Source organism: Myotis lucifugus, unplaced genomic scaffold, assembly GCF_000147115.1.
Source record: "Myotis lucifugus unplaced genomic scaffold, Myoluc2.0 scaffold_487, whole genome shotgun sequence".
NCBI classification, from domain to species: domain Eukaryota; kingdom Metazoa; phylum Chordata; class Mammalia; order Chiroptera; family Vespertilionidae; genus Myotis; species Myotis lucifugus.
This window is the reverse complement of record NW_005871535.1, coordinates 467,725-486,389: the sequence shown is the minus strand read 5'-3', so window position 1 is coordinate 486,389 and position 18,665 is coordinate 467,725. Positions and strand designations below refer to the sequence as shown.

General features: G+C 39.7%; 1 protein-coding gene across 5 annotated transcripts in view; it reads left to right on the top strand.

Moving 5' to 3' along the window:
- The first annotated feature begins 4,644 nt into the window (after positions 1-4,644).
- The window catches only part of SDAD1 (SDA1 domain containing 1), a 32,267-nt gene continuing 18,246 nt past the window's right edge, over positions 4,645-18,665 (top strand). For 4 of the 5 annotated variants that reach the window (XM_023744816.1, XM_006103515.3, XM_023744817.1 and 1 more), the window contains exons 1-8: positions 4,656-4,787; positions 7,234-7,338; positions 8,070-8,168; positions 10,917-11,027; positions 12,441-12,512; positions 12,591-12,691; positions 13,984-14,041; positions 15,136-15,210. In XM_023744816.1, the coding sequence (XP_023600584.1) occupies positions 4,698-4,787; positions 7,234-7,338; positions 8,070-8,168; positions 10,917-11,027; positions 12,441-12,512; positions 12,591-12,691; positions 13,984-14,041; positions 15,136-15,210 (711 nt within the window). In that variant the 5' untranslated portion in view covers positions 4,656-4,697. Of the gene's footprint in view, positions 4,788-5,009; positions 5,093-7,233; positions 7,339-8,069; positions 8,169-10,916; positions 11,028-12,440; positions 12,513-12,590; positions 12,692-13,983; positions 14,042-15,135; positions 15,211-18,665 lie in introns of all 5 variants that reach the window. The other variant, XM_023744818.1, reaches the window with a different exon arrangement.

Sequence of the window (18,665 nt, the reverse complement as noted above, 5' to 3'; positions counted from 1 at the left end):
ATAAACCGATGAACAAAAATAGATCTAGAGACAGAGAAGCATCGATCAGATGCTCAAACCTCAGAGGGAAGGCAGGGGAAGATGGGGCTAAGGGGGAGAGATCAACCAAAGGACTTGTATGAATGCAGATAAGCATAACCAATGAATACAGACACCGGGAAAAGGGGGAAGGGGGTGAGGTCATAAGTGGGGGAGTGGGGGGACAATGGGGGGGGTAAGGACACATTTGTAATACCTTAATCAATAAAGGGAAAAAAATTAATAAATAAAAAATAAAATAACTGCCATGTGGAACTAGTTTAGCACCGCCAGAATGGGAAAAGGCCACTTCTCTAGGCTTAAATTATTTTGTTAACAATTATATGGAAATCAGAGGACTCCAAATAGGTTTCATTCTTTCTTTATTTTCTATCAAATGCAATGCCAAATAGTATCCAGGTAGTCCCCACACTGCTCCATTCCTCTGCTTGAAAGCAAGATTCTCTAATCACCCAGTGACCCCTGTGGGTCTCACAGGTTGGGGGCAGACAACAGAGGAGGGGCTGTTCCTTTTGTAAGTAAGTCCCTGAGGATAGTATAACCAGGAGCACATTCCGGGGGAGAGGAGAGAGGTATTCCCACCACTTTTATTTGTTTTCTTTTTTAAAAATATATATATATTATTGATTTTTTTACAGAGAGGAAGGGAGAGGGATAGAGTTAGAAACATCGATGAGAGAAACATCGATCCGCTGCCTTCTGCACACCTCCTACTGGGGATGTGCCCGCAACCAAGGTACATGCCCTTGACTGGAATCGAACCAGGGACCCTTCAGTCCATAGGCCTATCCACTGAGCCAAACCGGTTAGGGCTATTTGTTTTCTAAAATAAATAGAATCCTTGAGGACATCTCACCACAACTTTCATATTTTCTAGAAATAGAAAAGCAAGCAAGAATGTGTTACAAGCAAAGAAAGAAATGGGGAATTTCTACACATGATATGTTCTCTTTCCCTATTGTAGCTAGCCTTGAAAAGAACTAAAATTTCTTCTGGTACCAGTTTCCCGATGAGTTTGTATGAGGTCACATTGTAAACTTGGCGTAATTTTCTTGTTAAAAAGAAAAGCGTGAGCTCCCTCCAGTGGCTACATTAACAATTTTTTAAAACAATATATTTTTATTAGAAAAGTACCGAAACCTTCCTGGCTTTTCCGAACATAGTCAATATCACTGGTTTCCAGTGAGAGAGACCATAACTAGAATTCACATGTTAGTTACTTACTGATTTTGAGGTAAATTTCCACTGTGGATACCTAAGACATCTTAATTTCTTAGTTTAATAAGTCACACAATTGAAGAATTGAACGAGACTAGAGATTGTTCATTCAACAACTATTAACTGATTACCTACTATTTGCCATGCGTTGCTCCAAATGCAGAGGATAGGGAAGTGAACAAAACAAAATCCTCATTAACTCATAATTGAATGCAGAGAGGCAATGAAGCATCCATCTTATATAAAAACTGCTGTTTGAAATCTTAACCCTGCTATTTCTGTAAATGCTTGCTGGCTTAACTAATAAGGAAAATAAGACTACTTCCATTTCAGAGAGGCCATTAAACCTTCTCCAGACGAAGTTATCAGTGCTGGCGTCAGGCCAAGCCTTTGGTCGAGGTCTCAAAGCCCCAGCACATAAGGCCCTTTAAGAACTTGCAAAGGGAACCGGAAAAACCCCATATTTGGGAGACAAAGAGGGTAAGATCGTATAAATATGAGAAGCTTCGTGTGAAGGCACCCAGATTTTGAGAGACATTTTCCTCTGGGCCTGTGGGTAATAAATGTAACTCCATCTCTCTAAGCATTGCTTGGTTCTTCTCTGGTTTTTCTGTAACAGCAATAAACAATCCCTCTAGTCTAGGCTCCTTCAATAAATAAATTTTTAATCCATTTGAATTCAGAATTTACAATTATAATAGGGTCTCCTGTGCAAAGGTGCAAAGGATATTTTCTTTTCTAGAATAATTTACTTCAGGTTAAAAATAATTTGTGGATCAGAAAAAGATAGAAATTTCCTTTGCCCACTCAAGACTAAATATAGAAATGAATATGGCATTGGTCTGACTAATATACATTAAAAATATCACATTACACATAATATAACCATTACTTATGATTTAAAAAGTGCATATTCAGTTAGTCACTCTAAATACATACATTTGTCCCTCGGTATCTGTAGGGGATTGGCATAGTATTTGCATATAACCTACGCACATCCTCCTGCATACTTTAAATCATCTCTTTAGTATTCATAATAACTAATAACATGTAAATTGTTATACAACATTGCTTAGGGAATGATGACAAGAAAAAAGTCTGTACATGTCACTACAGATGGAACCATCATATGTAATTAGCTACACAGTACATATCAACAACAATGCAACATTTTTTTTCAAGTATTTTTCATCTTTGGTTGGTTGAATCCAAGGATAAGGAACCCATGGATATGGGAGGCTGACTGTATTCAGCCACTCTCAGCCTTAATTTTTTCATCTATCAAAAAGAAAAAAAATCCTGTTTTCATGGTGTTTTGGGGTAAAATGGGCTCCTTAGATTAGCAGGTAAAGCCTTTCATCACCCACATGCATAACCTCACCCAACTCATTTTCCTCATCTTTTCTGCTGCACACTCCCTTTCCAACTTTTAGTCGCACCAAATTTCTGGTTGTCCCTTAAAGCCACTAGACCAGTGGTTCTCAACCTTCTGGCCCTTTAAATACAGTTCCTCATGTTGTGACCCAACCATAAAATTATTTTCGTTGCTACTTCATAATTGTAATGTTGCTACTGTGATGAATCGTAATGTAAATATCTGATATGCAGGATGGTCTTAGGCGACCCCTGTGAAAGGGTCGTTCGACCACCAAAGGGGTCGCGACCCACAGGTTGAGAACCACTGCACTAGACTTTTTTCAAGCCTTTGTACCTTTCTACAGGCTATTTTCTTTATTTAGAAAGCCTTCCTTTCCCTCCTGCAGAACAACTCATCTTTCGGGATTTCAATCAAATGCTACCAAAAACTGTGAGACATTCTGATTCCTCGGCTGTTTGTCCTTTCTATTGCTTCCACTGAGCTATTATACAAACACGTTTATTCACTTTAAATGTATTTATCTATCCATCTCCCTTATTAATCTGTGACTTTCTTGAGGGCAAATGCCCATGTTTTATTTATTTTTGTATTCCTAGCACCTACCCTAGTGCCTGACATATGGATTGTGAATAAAAGCTGTGACATAGCCTGAGTATTTTATTCACAAGTCATATTTTGGGGACTCAAGATGAATATGCATAGTACATAAGCTTATAATTTTGACAGGAATTTTTAATTAAATCTATGAATGGTTTTGCAAATAAAATATGGATTGCATACATTTCTTAACTACACAATACTCGATTCAATGATTAATAACTAGAAGCCATTCTCCAAATGCAACTGAAAAACTAATCCTGGTTTGCACAGTGTGCTTGATTCTGTGTGTGCTCAGATGTGATTAGAGTTTCTTGGTTTTGGCTCAGTCACAGATGACCCTGACTGAAGTTGGTGTTCTGTGAAATTGCTTATTTTAAGCAAAAGAACACCAAGTTCTCTATTAATGCCAAATTTGTTACCAGCTGACAGCTGTCAGGCTACTTTTTTTCTTTCTTATCTAGTTACAATCTTGACTGCCTGGATTGAAATCCCAGCTTCCTCACCAGCTGACTTTGGGCAGTTAACTTGTCTGAGGCTGTTTCCTCATCTATAAAGTGAAGATAATTATAGCACCTTCTTTAGAGGGCTGTTCTGAGGATTAAATGAGTTAGTACACTTGAAATGCTGGAAACAGTGCCTGGCATAGGGTGAGTGATCAAGTGCATTGTATTAACAGCACCCTGTCGCATACATCCATTCTCTGTATGTTTATTTTTGCACTGTGAGATTGTATAAATGTATTCTCTTGGGATTACTGGGATCTGAATTTAAAGCCCTGGCTGAAGAGTACTGACAAACGTTCTAACAGTGGTTGACATTTCGGTACAAATTACTTTTCATTTTAAAGTAATCAATATACAACTTTTTATCCAATACACACCCTTTTCTCTTACCTGGGTCACGTTGAGATGAAACAACGCCAAACAAAACAAAATCGTATTAAAATTATACCGCCCCCCACCCCGCCCCAATTTACACCTCTCGTTGCTCTTTTATGCCCCTTTATAAAAATAAGATAAGCTAGTGCTATCTACTCCCCATGGGTACTTTTAGCTTCTAACTTTAGGCTGTGGGATTAAAACACCAAACAAACTAGTAATCCTCATCTGTTTCCCAAGAATGTGTCGGGATGATGAAATAAATTAACGTGTGTGAAGAAAAAAAAACTCTGCGTTTCATAATGTCTCAGAAACGATTGAGAGTAGCAGCGGTTGGCCGAGGAATAAAAGTGTCGTAAAAGCCACCGCAGAGCGTTAAGGCCGTGAAAGTAGTTTGACCCTCGGAGGCTCCCGTAGTCTAGCTCCTGGCTGCGCGTCCCACGTGCTGCTTCCGGTCCTACCGCGCTGCACGATTCCCGGCAGGATCTGGGACGGTTGGTAATTGCCATCGGTGTAGGGTTGTTTTTTTTCTTTTCTTTTCTTTTCTTTAAAACTGTCCGCCGCGGAGCTCGTCAGCAGCCAAGATGTCCAGCAGAAACAACAACAAACTGCCCAGCAACCTGCCGCAGTTACAGAACCTGATCAAGCGGGACCCGCCGGCCTACGTGGAGGAGGTGGGACTGCGCCGCGGCGGCGCTAGAGGCCGAGGCGCGCCGGGTTGACACGAGTGGGGTTGGGGAGGCGTGGAGTGGAGTTGGGGATCCTGCTGGCCGCGTGTGCTACTGTTAGGTTCTGGGGTCTGTCGGAAGGGAGAAGGGGCTGGGAAAGGGAACATGCCTTAAGGCGCGTGGTCCACCTCTTGGAACTCTGGTCCCTTCGGTCTACCTGCTCCGTAGACCTCGCTGCCACGGACCTTTAAAAACCTCATTTTGCTTGAGAGAGAGAGACAGATGGCGCGCTTCCAACCTCCAACTGCCATGTAGGTTTCTCTGCCTTTTCTTTTCAGAAACTCCTAACTTAAACTCATTGGTAACACTTGACGTGTCGTTTCTCAGGATGCTTGCGACCGACGTCTGTTTGCCCCCGCGCTCTGCGGTGGGTTGTGTTGGGAAGGAGGTGAATTCTCACGTATAAGGGATAGACAGGGGCTTAGTCTATATTGTGAAATCAGGATTCAGTCGCATCGGAAGCGGGCATGACCTGGATGTCAGAATTTGCTTCGGGGAAAGATGAGGTTAAAAATTAAGGTTAGGTTCAGATTGCGAGGGACTTTATATACTGATTTCATACAAATTGTGAACATTAAGGGTGTTTGAGCCAAGAAGCAACAAAATGAAAGTGGTGACTTTGGTACTATATTAATTTGGCAGTTGTGTTCTCAGGCACCCGGTGTCTGCGGGCGTTAATGAGATATCTGCTAAGCATCTGCTGCCATTGTTTGTGCTTCTTCCTCACTAGATGGTGGTTTGCCCAGTGGCTAACACAGTTACTCATCTTTTGTCCTTCTCATTTTCCTACTCCCCCAACTTTTCACTTAGAAATGTTTAATTGAATGCTTTTTACCAAATAGCAGTTCCAGTGGTTTAGGTCACCAGTGTAGAAAGCCTTTCCAAGGAAGATAAAGAGTCAGAAACAAATACAAGGAATGAAGTAATAGGTGAGACGCTACGAAGTGTAAAGCTGTGTACACAACCATTGACAAAGTAATAGTTGTAGCTGTACAGTGCTGTGTTTAAGGACATTGTTTTCACAGCTAACTAATCCTGACCCTGCTGTTGACCAGTTGTGTTACTTGGAAGCACTCATCACTGAGCCTTTTTAATATGTAAGAAAGACATAATTCTTACTTCAGAGAATTGCTCTTTCTTTCACTTGGTGAATGCATATGCAAATCCACACATACTATACCTACTGTGTGTCAGTACAGTTCTAGGCCCTGGGGATACAGTGATCAATAAGACAGATCTGAGAGCCTTCTTCTCTTGGACTTATGTTCTGGATGGTAGACATACAGTGGTAAGGACTATGAAGAAAGTAAATTTGTATATGAATATGCCTTGATAGTGGTGGCTGGGCTGGGCTGGGGTGGGATTGGGGAAGAAGTGGGAAAAGGATCTTGCGGGAAGCACACTGAGTTCTGGGGTACTCTCCTCACTCTTGTCAGTGGCAGTAGGGAGTCAAGAGAGATGGGGTCTTACCTGAAGCATGTGGGGGCTGCATGCTATCTGAAGTCCTATTCTTGGAGAAAGCTGAAGGCCTACCAGTTTTGTTGGGGAAATCAAGAGTTACGTTTTTTAACCATGCTAAGTTTAAAATGTCTGGTAGACATCCAAACAGAGACATCAGGCAGTTAATTGGATATATGGATTTGGAGGTCACTAACCATTTAGGGCTTGCAGTATTAAGAAATATTCGTTCTCATAGTGTCTGTCTGTCTCTTACTCTCTCACTCTCTGGTACACACACACTCAAAGCTGTGGTCTATGGATGAAGAGTAGATACATGGAACTAATTGATGTCTGGTGTTTGAACATTCTTAAGTTGTTGTTAGGATTAAACATAATTAAATGAGATAATGGACACAGTGAGCTTGGCATATAGCAAGTGATGAACAAATGGAAGCTATTATCATTATTTCTGTGTGTCTATTGTTTTTGGCTGTTAATACATCCTATCTATAACTCCAGGATAGAATCTAAATCGGTATTTAAAAGAAGAAGGGAATTTTGACTGGAGTGCTTCATGTACCTAAGAAATACATAATTTACATTTTCTGACATGGTGTTTTTCTGCTGATATAAGTGCTCTGTATGCGCAGACTATGTAGTAAGGGTCATTTGGATAGTAAATGTCAGAATAGGGCCAGAACCTGAGTTTTTGACTCTTGGCTTTACTGTTCTTTACACTACACCACCTAAATTTCTAACGATAAACGAAAGGATCTTTAGATTACCTGTGATGTACATAAAGTTTCCAAAACTTATTTTGAAAATGCAGGTAAGGAAAGAGTTTCTGCATACTTTTGCCACATCATTTTCTCCATGTTACTAACCAAGACTTAAATATACTGAGCAAGTCATATAATAAAAGGTGACCAACTTAAATCTTATTTTTCTACAGTTTCTACAGCAGTATAATCACTACAAATCCAATGTGGAGATTTTCCGATTACAACCAAATAAACCCAGCAAAGAACTGGCAGAGCTGGTGATGTTTATGGCACAGGTAAGAAGATAATTTCTGTGCAAAACAAAGACCAGTTATTACACATAGTTTGCAGAATATTTTTCCAGTAATATCCAACCTCATTCCATTCAGGAATGAAAGCTTCATTTAAAAAAAATTTTTCCCCCTTTTTAAAAAAATGGTTTTTTTATTTTTTTAATTTTTATTTTTTTAATACATATTTTTATTGATTTCAGAGAGGAAGGGCTGAGGAAAAGAGAGAAAAATATCAATAATGAGAGGAAATCATTGATCAGCTGCCTCCCACACACCCCACATGCAGGATCAGTCCCACAACCTGGGCATGTGCCCTGACTGGAAATTGAATGGTGATCTTCTGGTTAATAGGTCGAGGCTCAACCATTGAGCCACCACGACCAGGCAATTTTCCCTCTTTGCAAATTTACTTTCTCTGTGTGGTGAGTTGGAAGATTTTGCTAGAGCTTTTCACAGAACCATCCAGAGCAAAATTTCAGACTGTTTGTTTTCTTCAAATTCATTATAAAATCAGATTCTAATCATGTCACACATATTTTAATAAGACTAAGAGGAAATATGAAAGGAGTCAGAGAAATTTACATGTAGAAGAAAAAGATATGATTTGGAACCATCTACCTCTATGAAAGAGCCTTTATTCCCCTTTTGCAGAATTTTATAGAAAATCCGAAATACATGCACATGAATTATAGGAGAGAAAGACAGACTTCAGAAGAGTCTTTGTTTTGTTACAGATTGGTCACTGCTACCCAGAACATTTAAGTAACTTTCCTCAAGAGTTGAAAGATCTTCTTTCCTACAATCACACTGTCTTGGATCCAGATCTTCGAATGGTAGAGCCAGTATTTGGATTGATAACTTGTGCTGTGTTCGTGTGTATTCTTATAATATGTGTTTAAATGAAAATAGCCTCTCGGCTAAACATCTTTTTAAATTGTATAACAAAATGTGTCACCCCTTCCTTAAAATCCTTCTGTGGCTTCTTATTTAAACTTAGAATTAGAGGCCCGATGCACGAAATTCGTGCAAGGGCCTTGGCCCCAACCCCCGCCCGCCACCGCCACAACGGCCGGTGGCCTCTGCCGCCTCTGCCTCAGCCCCCACCCGCTTTGGCTTTGTCTGGAAGGAAGGATTTCCAGAAGGACGTCCAGTCCAATTAGCACATTATGCTTTTATTATTATAGATAAAACTCAAACGCATTATCGTAGCCTGTAAGTTCTTACATGATCTGCTTCCTGCCTGTATGTGCATGTGTGTGTGTATGTGTGTATATAATCTCATTGTCTTTTCAATTATACTCTTCTTTCTGATCTTTCAGCATGCTAACCCTGCCAGGATGTTCTTTTCCCTCTTGAATAGGTGATTCCTTCTAGTCATTCAAATATCGTATGCCTGAAGAACTTTAATTTCACCTTTTGGTTTGTATAATGCTTAATTTAATAAATTTATCCATTAAATAGCCAGTTTGAACATTTAAATATTCTTACTCTAGTGGTTGACATTGGGTCCGGGCCAAGATCCCTTTACCAAGCCAGTGCATCCATTTCCCCTGCCTAATGGCCCCCAGCTGCCCGTTCCCTGGAGCATTGTTCTCAGCTAAATGGGAGACCTAGTACCTGAGAGGTTGACCTTGCAGCTCACAGCTGGTACCTGACCAACCCAGTGGTATAAAACCCTGACCCTGTCCCTCAAGGTGGGTCCCACTCTCTGTTGCAGTTTGTACTCCAGGGCTTGTGATTTGACTAGAGCTAGTCTCAGCCAGGGACACATCCTTGCTCAGCTTTTCTCTGCCTTATTTTACTGCCTTACTTCCCTTCTAGACAAACCACTGTAATGAATCGGGCTCTACTTCTAGGGAACTCAGCCTTTGGCATTTTAAAATTGTATACATCAGCTTTCCAAACACCTTTATAGCAAGTAGAACTTACATAAATATTATGATTACAAAACATTGATATCTTATACAAAAATTTGTAAAAATGCTAAGTCCATATGTTTAACTCTGTTTATACTTCTCTAAGATTTTATTAATTTGATTAGGCCCAAACAAAAAAGAATGTCATCTCAGACAAACCAAGGTTGCAGGTTTAGGGTTGTCAACTGGTTAACCCTCAGGGTCATAGGACCTGACAGCACAGGAGGCTTCAAACTCCAACCATTAGTCAGAAGCCTTTTACTTAAGTCATGGAGCTTTTCAAGTTCCTCTGGGTTGTACAGATTTGAGATTTTGAGCATGGAGACTCAGTGTCTTTCCAAGTAATTAGGTTTTCTTTCTTTAAGTTTTGTGTGGCTAATAGTATCAAACCAAACTGGTCTGCAAGCATCCTATATAATAAAAGCTTAATATGCAAATTGTCCCCTCGACCAAGAGTTCGACCAGGGGGCAAGGCCGGCCGGCCAACTGCCTGCGGCCCCTCTCCCCAGCCCCATCAGGACGGGCCAGCTGGACCCCACCAGTGCACGAATTCATGCACCGGGCCTCTAGTTATTAAATAAACAAATGTGTGTGTATGTTTCTTTATAGTATTTTATGATGAATAGTAGGTTTTTAAAACACTAATTAAAATTTTTCTTTGCTAAGAAACAAGGGATTGAATCTGTGTAATTAGCATTCCTTTTTAGAAGAATCATTTAGAACATACTGATGGATCCTCTTTTTACTTGGCTATTGTGATGGCCACCTTCAAACTGTCACCACCTGTCCGGTGGGAGCTTCTTCTTTCAGCAATACCCCTGATGTTTTTATTTATTTACTTACTTATTTTTTAATATATGTTATTGATTTTTTACAGAGAGGAAGGGAGAGAGATAGAGAGTTAGAAACATCAATGAGAGAGAAACATCGATCAGCTGAGGATGTGCCCGCAACCAAGGTACATGTCCTTGGCTGGAATCGAACCTGGGACCTTTCAGTCTGCAGGCCGACGCTCTATCCACTGAGCCAAACCGGTTTCGGCAACACCCCTGATGTTTTTAAAGCATCCTTGCATTCTGGCAGAAATAGTTCCAAACCCTTTCTTACTGTTTGTCCTGCCCCAAGACTTAGAGTCAGCTATTTTCCAAGGATTATTTGTTCCATCCAATGGAGAAGAGAATTAGAGGAAAAATTTGAGTGATAAGGGTACTCATAAAAGTTGGTGGTAAGCAAGAGTACTGCAACTTTTGTTGTAATACTAACAATACTTCAAAAGAATGCCTTGTAAGGTCACAAATTCAGATTGATTATTCCAGTTTAGTGTATGATGTTATTGTTGTTAACCCACCTTTCTTATCTTTGTGGATTCATTGATTACTGGGGTTTTGTCAGATGCTGACCTCCCTGTGTAAAGTAGCCACAATGTGTCAATTACATATATTACCTTGTTTTACTTCCTTTGTGACATTTATTATCTGAGATACTCCTGTTCATGTGCTTCTTGTTTGTCTGTCCTCTCTTCTGCTACACCCCCCAGTGTGTAAGGCCCATGAGGGCAGAGACTCTTTGTTCTGATGCCTGATTAATAGGCTCTTTTGTGATTTACATGCTCCATTTTCTTAACTTTATCATTATCTTATAGTATATTTTCTTTTCCTTCCTGAGACATTTTGCAAAGCTTTGATCTTGCTGAGAAATAAGAATCTCATCAATCCATCAAGTTTACTAGAGCTGTTCTTTGAACTTCTGCGTTGCCATGATAAGCTTCTGCGAAAGGTAAAGAGCAAAATTGCTTTTTTCATATATCTCATTTTTCCTTGCAGTAACTTAAAACTTATAGAGTGAAGTCTTGATGCTTCACATTATTGGATATAGTTAAGAATAATTTTAATAGGAAAAAAATCCACCATTTTTTGTATGTAATATGATGGTAATAGCTAAACATTTATTGAATGCTTACTTTTTGTCAGGTACCATTCTCAGAGCTTTTTAAATATTTATTTGTTTACTTGCTTAATGATATAGGATTTATTAGTAGTAGTAGTGATAGTAGTAGTAGTATTTTATAGATGAAAAGGCTGAGATAGAGTAACATGCCCAGAGTCACACAGATTCTGAGTGGTGGAGCAGGAATATAAACCCAGGCAGTCTGGCTCCAGAACCCAAGCCCTTTTCTCTGCACTATACTGACTAAATCAGAGCGTGGACTAAACACTCATAGCCATAACTGCCCCAACCTCAGCCCCCAAGAAACTCACTTTTTTTGTTATTATTGTTTTCCTATGACTTTGAATTTGCTTACATAAGTAAGATCAGAAGCTGAAGGTTTATAAAAGAAATTTAAGCAAGAAAAATTTAAGTTCACATTCATTAACTTAATAATTTTTTCAAAGTGTTTAGAAACTGCCACCATTTGATGTTAGCAATTGTACTTCTTGGTCTAACCTGTGGGATAAAAGTTGTTTATAGGAACATGTTTTGGGCACCAATGATACTTGTATTGCCAATATGATCTTGCATGGAGTTAGGGGCTCAGAAAATGGAGCAACTATAATTCATACACAATTCATCCATTTAAATGGACTATTCAGTGTTTTTTAGTATACTCACAGATTTTGCAAGTATCACAACAATCAATTTTAGAACATTTTTATCCTTCAAAAGAAATCCCATTCCCATGAGCAATTATTCCCCATGCCCCCATCTCTCCCAATCCCTAGGCAACCACCCATCTATTTTTGGTCTTTTTGATTTGCCTACTCTGGATATTTCATATAAATGGACTCATACAGTATGTAGCTTTTTGTGTCTGGCTTCTAGCATAATGTTTACAAGGTTTATCCATGTTGTAGCATATATTAGTATTTCTTCTTTTTTGTTGTTGTTGCCAAATACTATTCCATTGTATGATTACACCACATTCATAGGTTATTGGACATTTGGGTTGTTTTCACTTTTGACTATTTAAGAGTAGAATTATTGGGTAATATGGTAACTCCATGATTAACCTTTTCAGGGCAGTTTTCCTTTTGCATTTTAGCTGCTGCTTTTATTTTGTTTTTGGTCTCTTTTGTGATAAAATGTAAAGTAGATAATATTAAATCCTCTTGTACATTTGTACTTTTCTCCAAAGTAAGCAAAGTTTGAAATGTTGGTTTATATATATATGTTTTTGTTTCTTTTCCTCAGACTTTATACACGCATATTGTGACTGATATCAAGAATATAAATGCAAAACACAAGAACAATAAAGTGAATGTAGTAAGTACCCTTTTGTTTTCCTTGTTGCAGCATTGTACCATCAGTGTATTAAGGCTTCTTTCTCCTCTTTTTCTTTAGGTGTTGCAGAATTTCATGTACACCATGCTGAGAGATAGCAATGCAACTGCAGCTAAGATATCCTTGGATGTGATGATTGAACTCTACAGAAGAAACATCTGGTAATATATATGTATTTGTCGCTTGAGAAATAGAATCTTTTGTTCATTTGTAATTACTACATAGCACATGCACAATTATTTGTCTTGATCTTGAGTAAGAATGGAAGTAAATATGCAGAGGTAGCAACACTAGTTACCATTTGTTGAGCACATACACCTTATATTACACTAGGGATCCAGTGCACGAATTCGTGCACCTTGAAAGGAACTGTAGGCCGCGAGGCTGCGGTGGGCACAGGGGCGGGTCTCAGCCCATCCTCCATGCCCCCGCCCAGCCCCCCCACCGTGGTCCTGGTCCCCTGTCTGCTGGCAGCCCCACTCCCGCTGCCTGACTGCACTGGCCCTGCTTGCACCTGCTGATGGCGCAGAGCGATTGGGTGCGAAGCAGCTGCTGCTGCCGCTGCCCCGATCGCCCCCCAGGAGGAGAGGGAAGTGGGGAAGCCCTCAGAGGTGATCAGGGCTGGCAGCTGCTGCTCACACTCACTGACGATGCAGAGCGATTGGGGCCGGCGCCGGTAGCTGGTGTGAATGGCAACTCTGGTGCCAGCAGCGGGCACGAACAGGGCCGGCGCTGGCAGCAGGTGCAAGCGCCTTGTGGGACCGTGGTGCACAGGAACAAAGAATTTTCAGTAACCATCAGAGACTCGCCCTGGTGACAGTGACCAGCGCCCCACATTGGTCTGGCACCCCCACTCACCTGCTCCACCATCCCACCGCAGCCAACACCCGCCATGTTCTGCATGCGCCCCCCTGGTGGTCAGCACATGTCATAGCAACTGGTTGTTTGGTTGTTCCGTGTCCAGAGGTGACACGCGTGTCATAGGTTTGCCATCACTGTATAACAGGATATTGTAAAAATTAAGTTACGGAATTTTTATTAAACGTTTCTTACATACCGTTATATTGGCTGGGCCGCAAAAATATGCACTGTGGGCCACATGCGGCCTGCCGGCCATGAGTTTGACATGCTTGTTGTATGTGCCCTGCCCGGGGATCAAACTCGCAATCTTGTTATATCGGGATGATGCTCAAACCAACTGAGCTATGCAGCCAGGGCCATGAGTCTTAATGACTGCATAATTTTCTGAAGTAAGACTGAGCTTAAGTTTAATTAGTATTAAATTAAGTAATCAAACTGTGGTTGACTAGCAACTTATGACTTTTTAAAATTATTATAGCTAGGAATTCTAACAAGTCAGAAATGTTTATTATATTATTTATTTTGTGCCATTGTGCTGTCAAGTACAATAGAATGAAAACTTACTTTATAACATTCATTTGTTTTTCCCCAGGAACGATGCCAAAACTGTCAATGTTATAACAACTGCGTGTTTCTCTAAGGTCACCAAGGTGAGCATCTGTATGGCTGTGTGAAGGCACTGTTTGTGAGTGGTCTGCTTCTCCATAGAGAGTAAAGGAGAATGGTATACGAGGAAGAGGGAGTATGTAGTTCATTTTACTGGTGCTCTGTGTACACGCCATTTCCTGCTTCATCAACCTGTGCTTTAGAAGAGTCATAATTATCATGAAGGTCCCCCCCCCCCTTTTTTTTTCTTTTAATATATTTTTATTGATTTCAGAGAGGAAGGGAGAGGGCGAGAGAGATAGAAACATCAATGATGAGAGAGAATCATTGATTGGCTGCTTCCCGCAAGCCCCCCACTGGGGATTGAGCCCACAACCTGGGCATGTGCCCTTGATTAGAATCGAACCTGGGACCTTTCAGTTCACAGGACAACGCTCTTTCCACTGAGCCAAACTGGCTAGGGCTCCCCCTTTTTATTGAAATTATTGGGATGACACTGGTTAATAAAATTATAATGGTTTCAGGTGCACAATTCTACATATGAGTGTTGTAAAATGCTATGTATTAAACAATAGTGTTGATTTTATGTTTTTCCTGTAATTGTTGACTATTTTATTGGGCTCAGACACAGCTGAAAGATAATTAAGGATATGTTTGATTTTCTATTAAAAGGACTGTAATGTCACTTTTTTGTAGGGAGGAAGTAGAAATTCTTTTTTTTATTGAGTTTTTAATTTTTAGCGAGAGAGAGAAACATTGATTTGTTGTTCCCCTTATTATGCATTCATTGGTTGAATTCTTGTATGTGCCCTGACCAAGAATCAAACCCACAACTGTCATGTATCAGGATGAGGCTCTAACCAACTGACCTACCAAGCCATGGCATGGAAATTCTTGACAGTCTACTTGAAGGATAACTATGTAGAGCCTAGGTATTTTTATCTAAGATTTTTTTTAATTACATATTTTTTAGGACAAGTAATGTTATAAAAGCATTATGTTTTAATTGAGAAAATGAGCTCAAATCCCATTTTTAATTTTCTTTAGATCCTTTTGTGTACACTTATATAAAGAGTAGACAGAAGTATTTATTCTTTGTTGTAAGGTAGGATGAGTAATTTTTCTGATTGATCTTTAGATATTAGTTGCTGCTTTAACATTCTTCCTTGGGAAAGATGAAGAGGAAAAACAAGACAGCGACTCAGAATCGGAGGTTAGTTTAACCATAAATGCTTCTGAATTTTACAGCTTATGAGATTTCATTATTGCTTTCAGGGAAAATGGTAAAATCCATGACTGCTTACATTAGAAAGGAATTTACATGTTACATTTATCCTTTATTGAGTTCTGCCATGTGGAGATTTTATAGTTTAGAATTTGTCACTTAACTTTAGTAAGATTGGTTAAGTAACTAATAAAATTTAGATTCATTCACTCTTGTTATTAGTTATAAACCAGTTACTATAACTCACTATATAAACTTAGAATGAAAATTGCTGCGAACACATTTTTTTAAAAAATATATTTTATTGATTTTTCACAGAGAGGAAGGGAGAGGGATAGAGAGTTAGAAACATCGATGAGAGAGAAACATCGATCAGCTGCCTCCTGCACACTCCCCACTGGGAACATGCCTGCAACCAAGGCATATGCCCTTGACCGGAATTGAACCTGGGACCCTTGAGTCCACAGGCTGACGCTCTATCCACTGAGCCAAACCGGTTAGGGTGATGATGCCAACACATTTTTGAGGTGAGTATTGACATCATAGAAGTTCAGAGTGGGGGAATGGAGAGGAGTAATATCATGGCATCTTTAAAAGGAAAAATCAAGATATATTATATGAAATTTTATTAATTAAAAAAATACTTTTAATTAAATTTAAAAGGAGAAAAATTTCCCTTCCTATTTTAGCATTTTTATAAGAATACTGGAATCCTATGTAATAATAAAAGGCTAACATGCAAATTGTCCCCTCGGGAGTTTGACCAACTGGGAATTCAACCGCTCACTATGACGTGGGCTGACCACCAGGGGGCGGCGCAGAAGGAAGGAAGGAAGGCCCCGATCATCCCTGATCGTGAGCCTTTCTAGTCTATATACATAAAAGGCTAATATGCTAAGTGTCTGACCAGTTGCTATGGTGCCCACTGACCACCAGGGGGCAGCTCAACACAGGAGCTGCCATGACGCACACAGAGAAACCTCTGTGCCCACAAAGCAACACTCGGCTTCCCCCAAGTGGGACACAGGCCCTACCACCACCCCAGAGTGACAGCCCACCAAATCGCAGCCAATGCTGCCGAGACTCCATGGCGCAAAATGCGGCCCACAGCCCAACCCAGTCTGGAAACGGTAGCTGTGGGCGCTGGGTAACAACGTCATATAGCATTCCTGGCTTACTCTCCCTAGCCTCCTTGCATTTCTTCAGCCCTGGAACATGCCTTGCTTTATAGCCAGGTGCAGACATTTCACACTTTAACCAAATGTCTGTGAAGCATTTTCACGTGCCTCATCACATTTGATCCTCACAGAAGTCCTGGAGTAGGTAGATAGGAGACGAGGTGGAATTCTATTTTCTTTTTGTTAACTGGAAAATGGAGATTTAGAAAGTTTAGAAACTTGACCCAACTGAAAAGAAGAAATGGTGGACCTTGAAAATGACTTCAGGTTTTCTCACTGTGCAGAATATAGTCAAACACTGCTACAGTTAAATATTTTACCCTTTGTTCTCCCTGTGTGATCTACAATAATAATTTGCTTCATGTTGACATTTGCTGCTGTGTTGCTGACAATTACCTGAAATAAGTTGGGGTGCTTCACTGGGCTGGAAAAAGTTTAGCTACATCAGAAAGCAGGTCTAATTAAGCAGCTTTATTCTATACATATAAAACACTAAGTTGACTTGCGCACAGGTGATACATATAAAGCTCTCGCTGGCGCCAGTTGTATGTGTGTGTTTTGATCTGTCATTGTTGATCATGAATTTGGTTGACACTTCTATTATAGAGAAAGGGCAAATAGCGATATTAAAATATTTCTTCTAATTAATTTTCTTTCAATGTGCACAAATTCGTGCACTGGGCCACTAGTATATAATATCTTGTAATTCATTTTATCTTATTAAATGGTGTATGAGTAATACATTTTTATTGTAAAAAGTTTCAGATACTATAGATAAAATAGAAATTTGCTTGACCCTGTGTTATTTCCACTTCCCCATCCCTTCTTCACAGATAACTACTTTGTTTCCCCTTGCAGTTATATATGTAGGTGTGTATATGATTGTCTTATATGCACAGTAGGTTTTTATTTTTTTATTTTTAAAATTTTTTATTGATTTCAGAGAGTAAGGGAGAGGAATACAGAGATAGAAGCATCAATGATGAGAGAGAATCATTGATTGGCTGCCTCCTATACACCCCACACTGGGGATTGAGCCCGCAATCCAGGCATGTGCCCTGACCGGGAATCGAACCGTGACCTCTTGGTTCATAGGTTGATGCTCAACCACTGAGCTATGCCAGCCAAGCCACAGTAGGTTTTTAAAATATGTAAATAATACACATATTATACTGCAGGTTGCTTTCTTTGTGTCAATATATACTTACCAATGTATTTAGAGCTTATTCTGTTAGTATATGTAAATCTGCCCTATGCTTTTTTAAAAAAATTGTTGACACTATTACAGTGGTCCAACATTTACCCCTCCCCTTTGCCTGTTCCACTCAGCCCCCACCTCCCTGTCCCTCTGGCTATCACCATACTGTTGTCTATGTCTGTGGGTTATGAATCTGTGTTCTTTGGCTAATCTCTTCAACCTCCTTTCCAGTCCCCCCCCACCTCCACCTCCACCCCCTTCTCCTCTGGCCTTTGTCAGTCTGTTCCATGTATCCATTCCTCTGTTTCTATTTTGTTCCTCTCTGCCATATGCTTTTACCCTACACATATTTCTGAATATAAATGTATTATACTTAAAAATTTTCCTGTTCATAAATATTTGTTTCCAGTTTGTTTTTCAAATTAGAGCAAAGTTGCAGTCTGTCAATATATTATACTTTAATAAAAATTAAAAGGAAAATTAAAAAAGAAGGATCTCTTATGCTTTGAGACATCATAGAGGGACCTGAAGAGTATTATGCTAAGTGAAATAAGTCAAAGAAAGACAAGTATCACATGATCTCACTCATATGTGGAATCTAACGAACAAAATAAACTGATGAACAAAATAGATCCAGAGACATAGAAGCATGGAACAGACTGATGAATCTCAGAGGGAAGGCAGGGGTGGGTGGGGAGAGATTAACCAAAAAACTTATATGCATATATGCATAACCCATGGACACAGGACAGTAGTGTGATGAAGTCTGGGCAGGGGAGAGGTACCGGGTGGAGGAGGTCAATGGGGAAAAAGAGGGACATCTGTAATACTTTCAACAATAAAGATAAATTTTAAAAATATTGATATTTTTAAAAAAAGAAAATACAAAGGTAAAAATCAATGCTGCAGTCAAAGTCTTTGTTTATGCCTGTTTGTGCACATGGGAAAATATTTTTTATTGACTTTTAGAAATCCTGTTCATTTTTAATGGCTGTGTTCAAAGAGTGTAAGTATGAAGAAGTGGTTGAAAGGATTACTCTTAGCTTCTATGCAGACTTTCATTATTT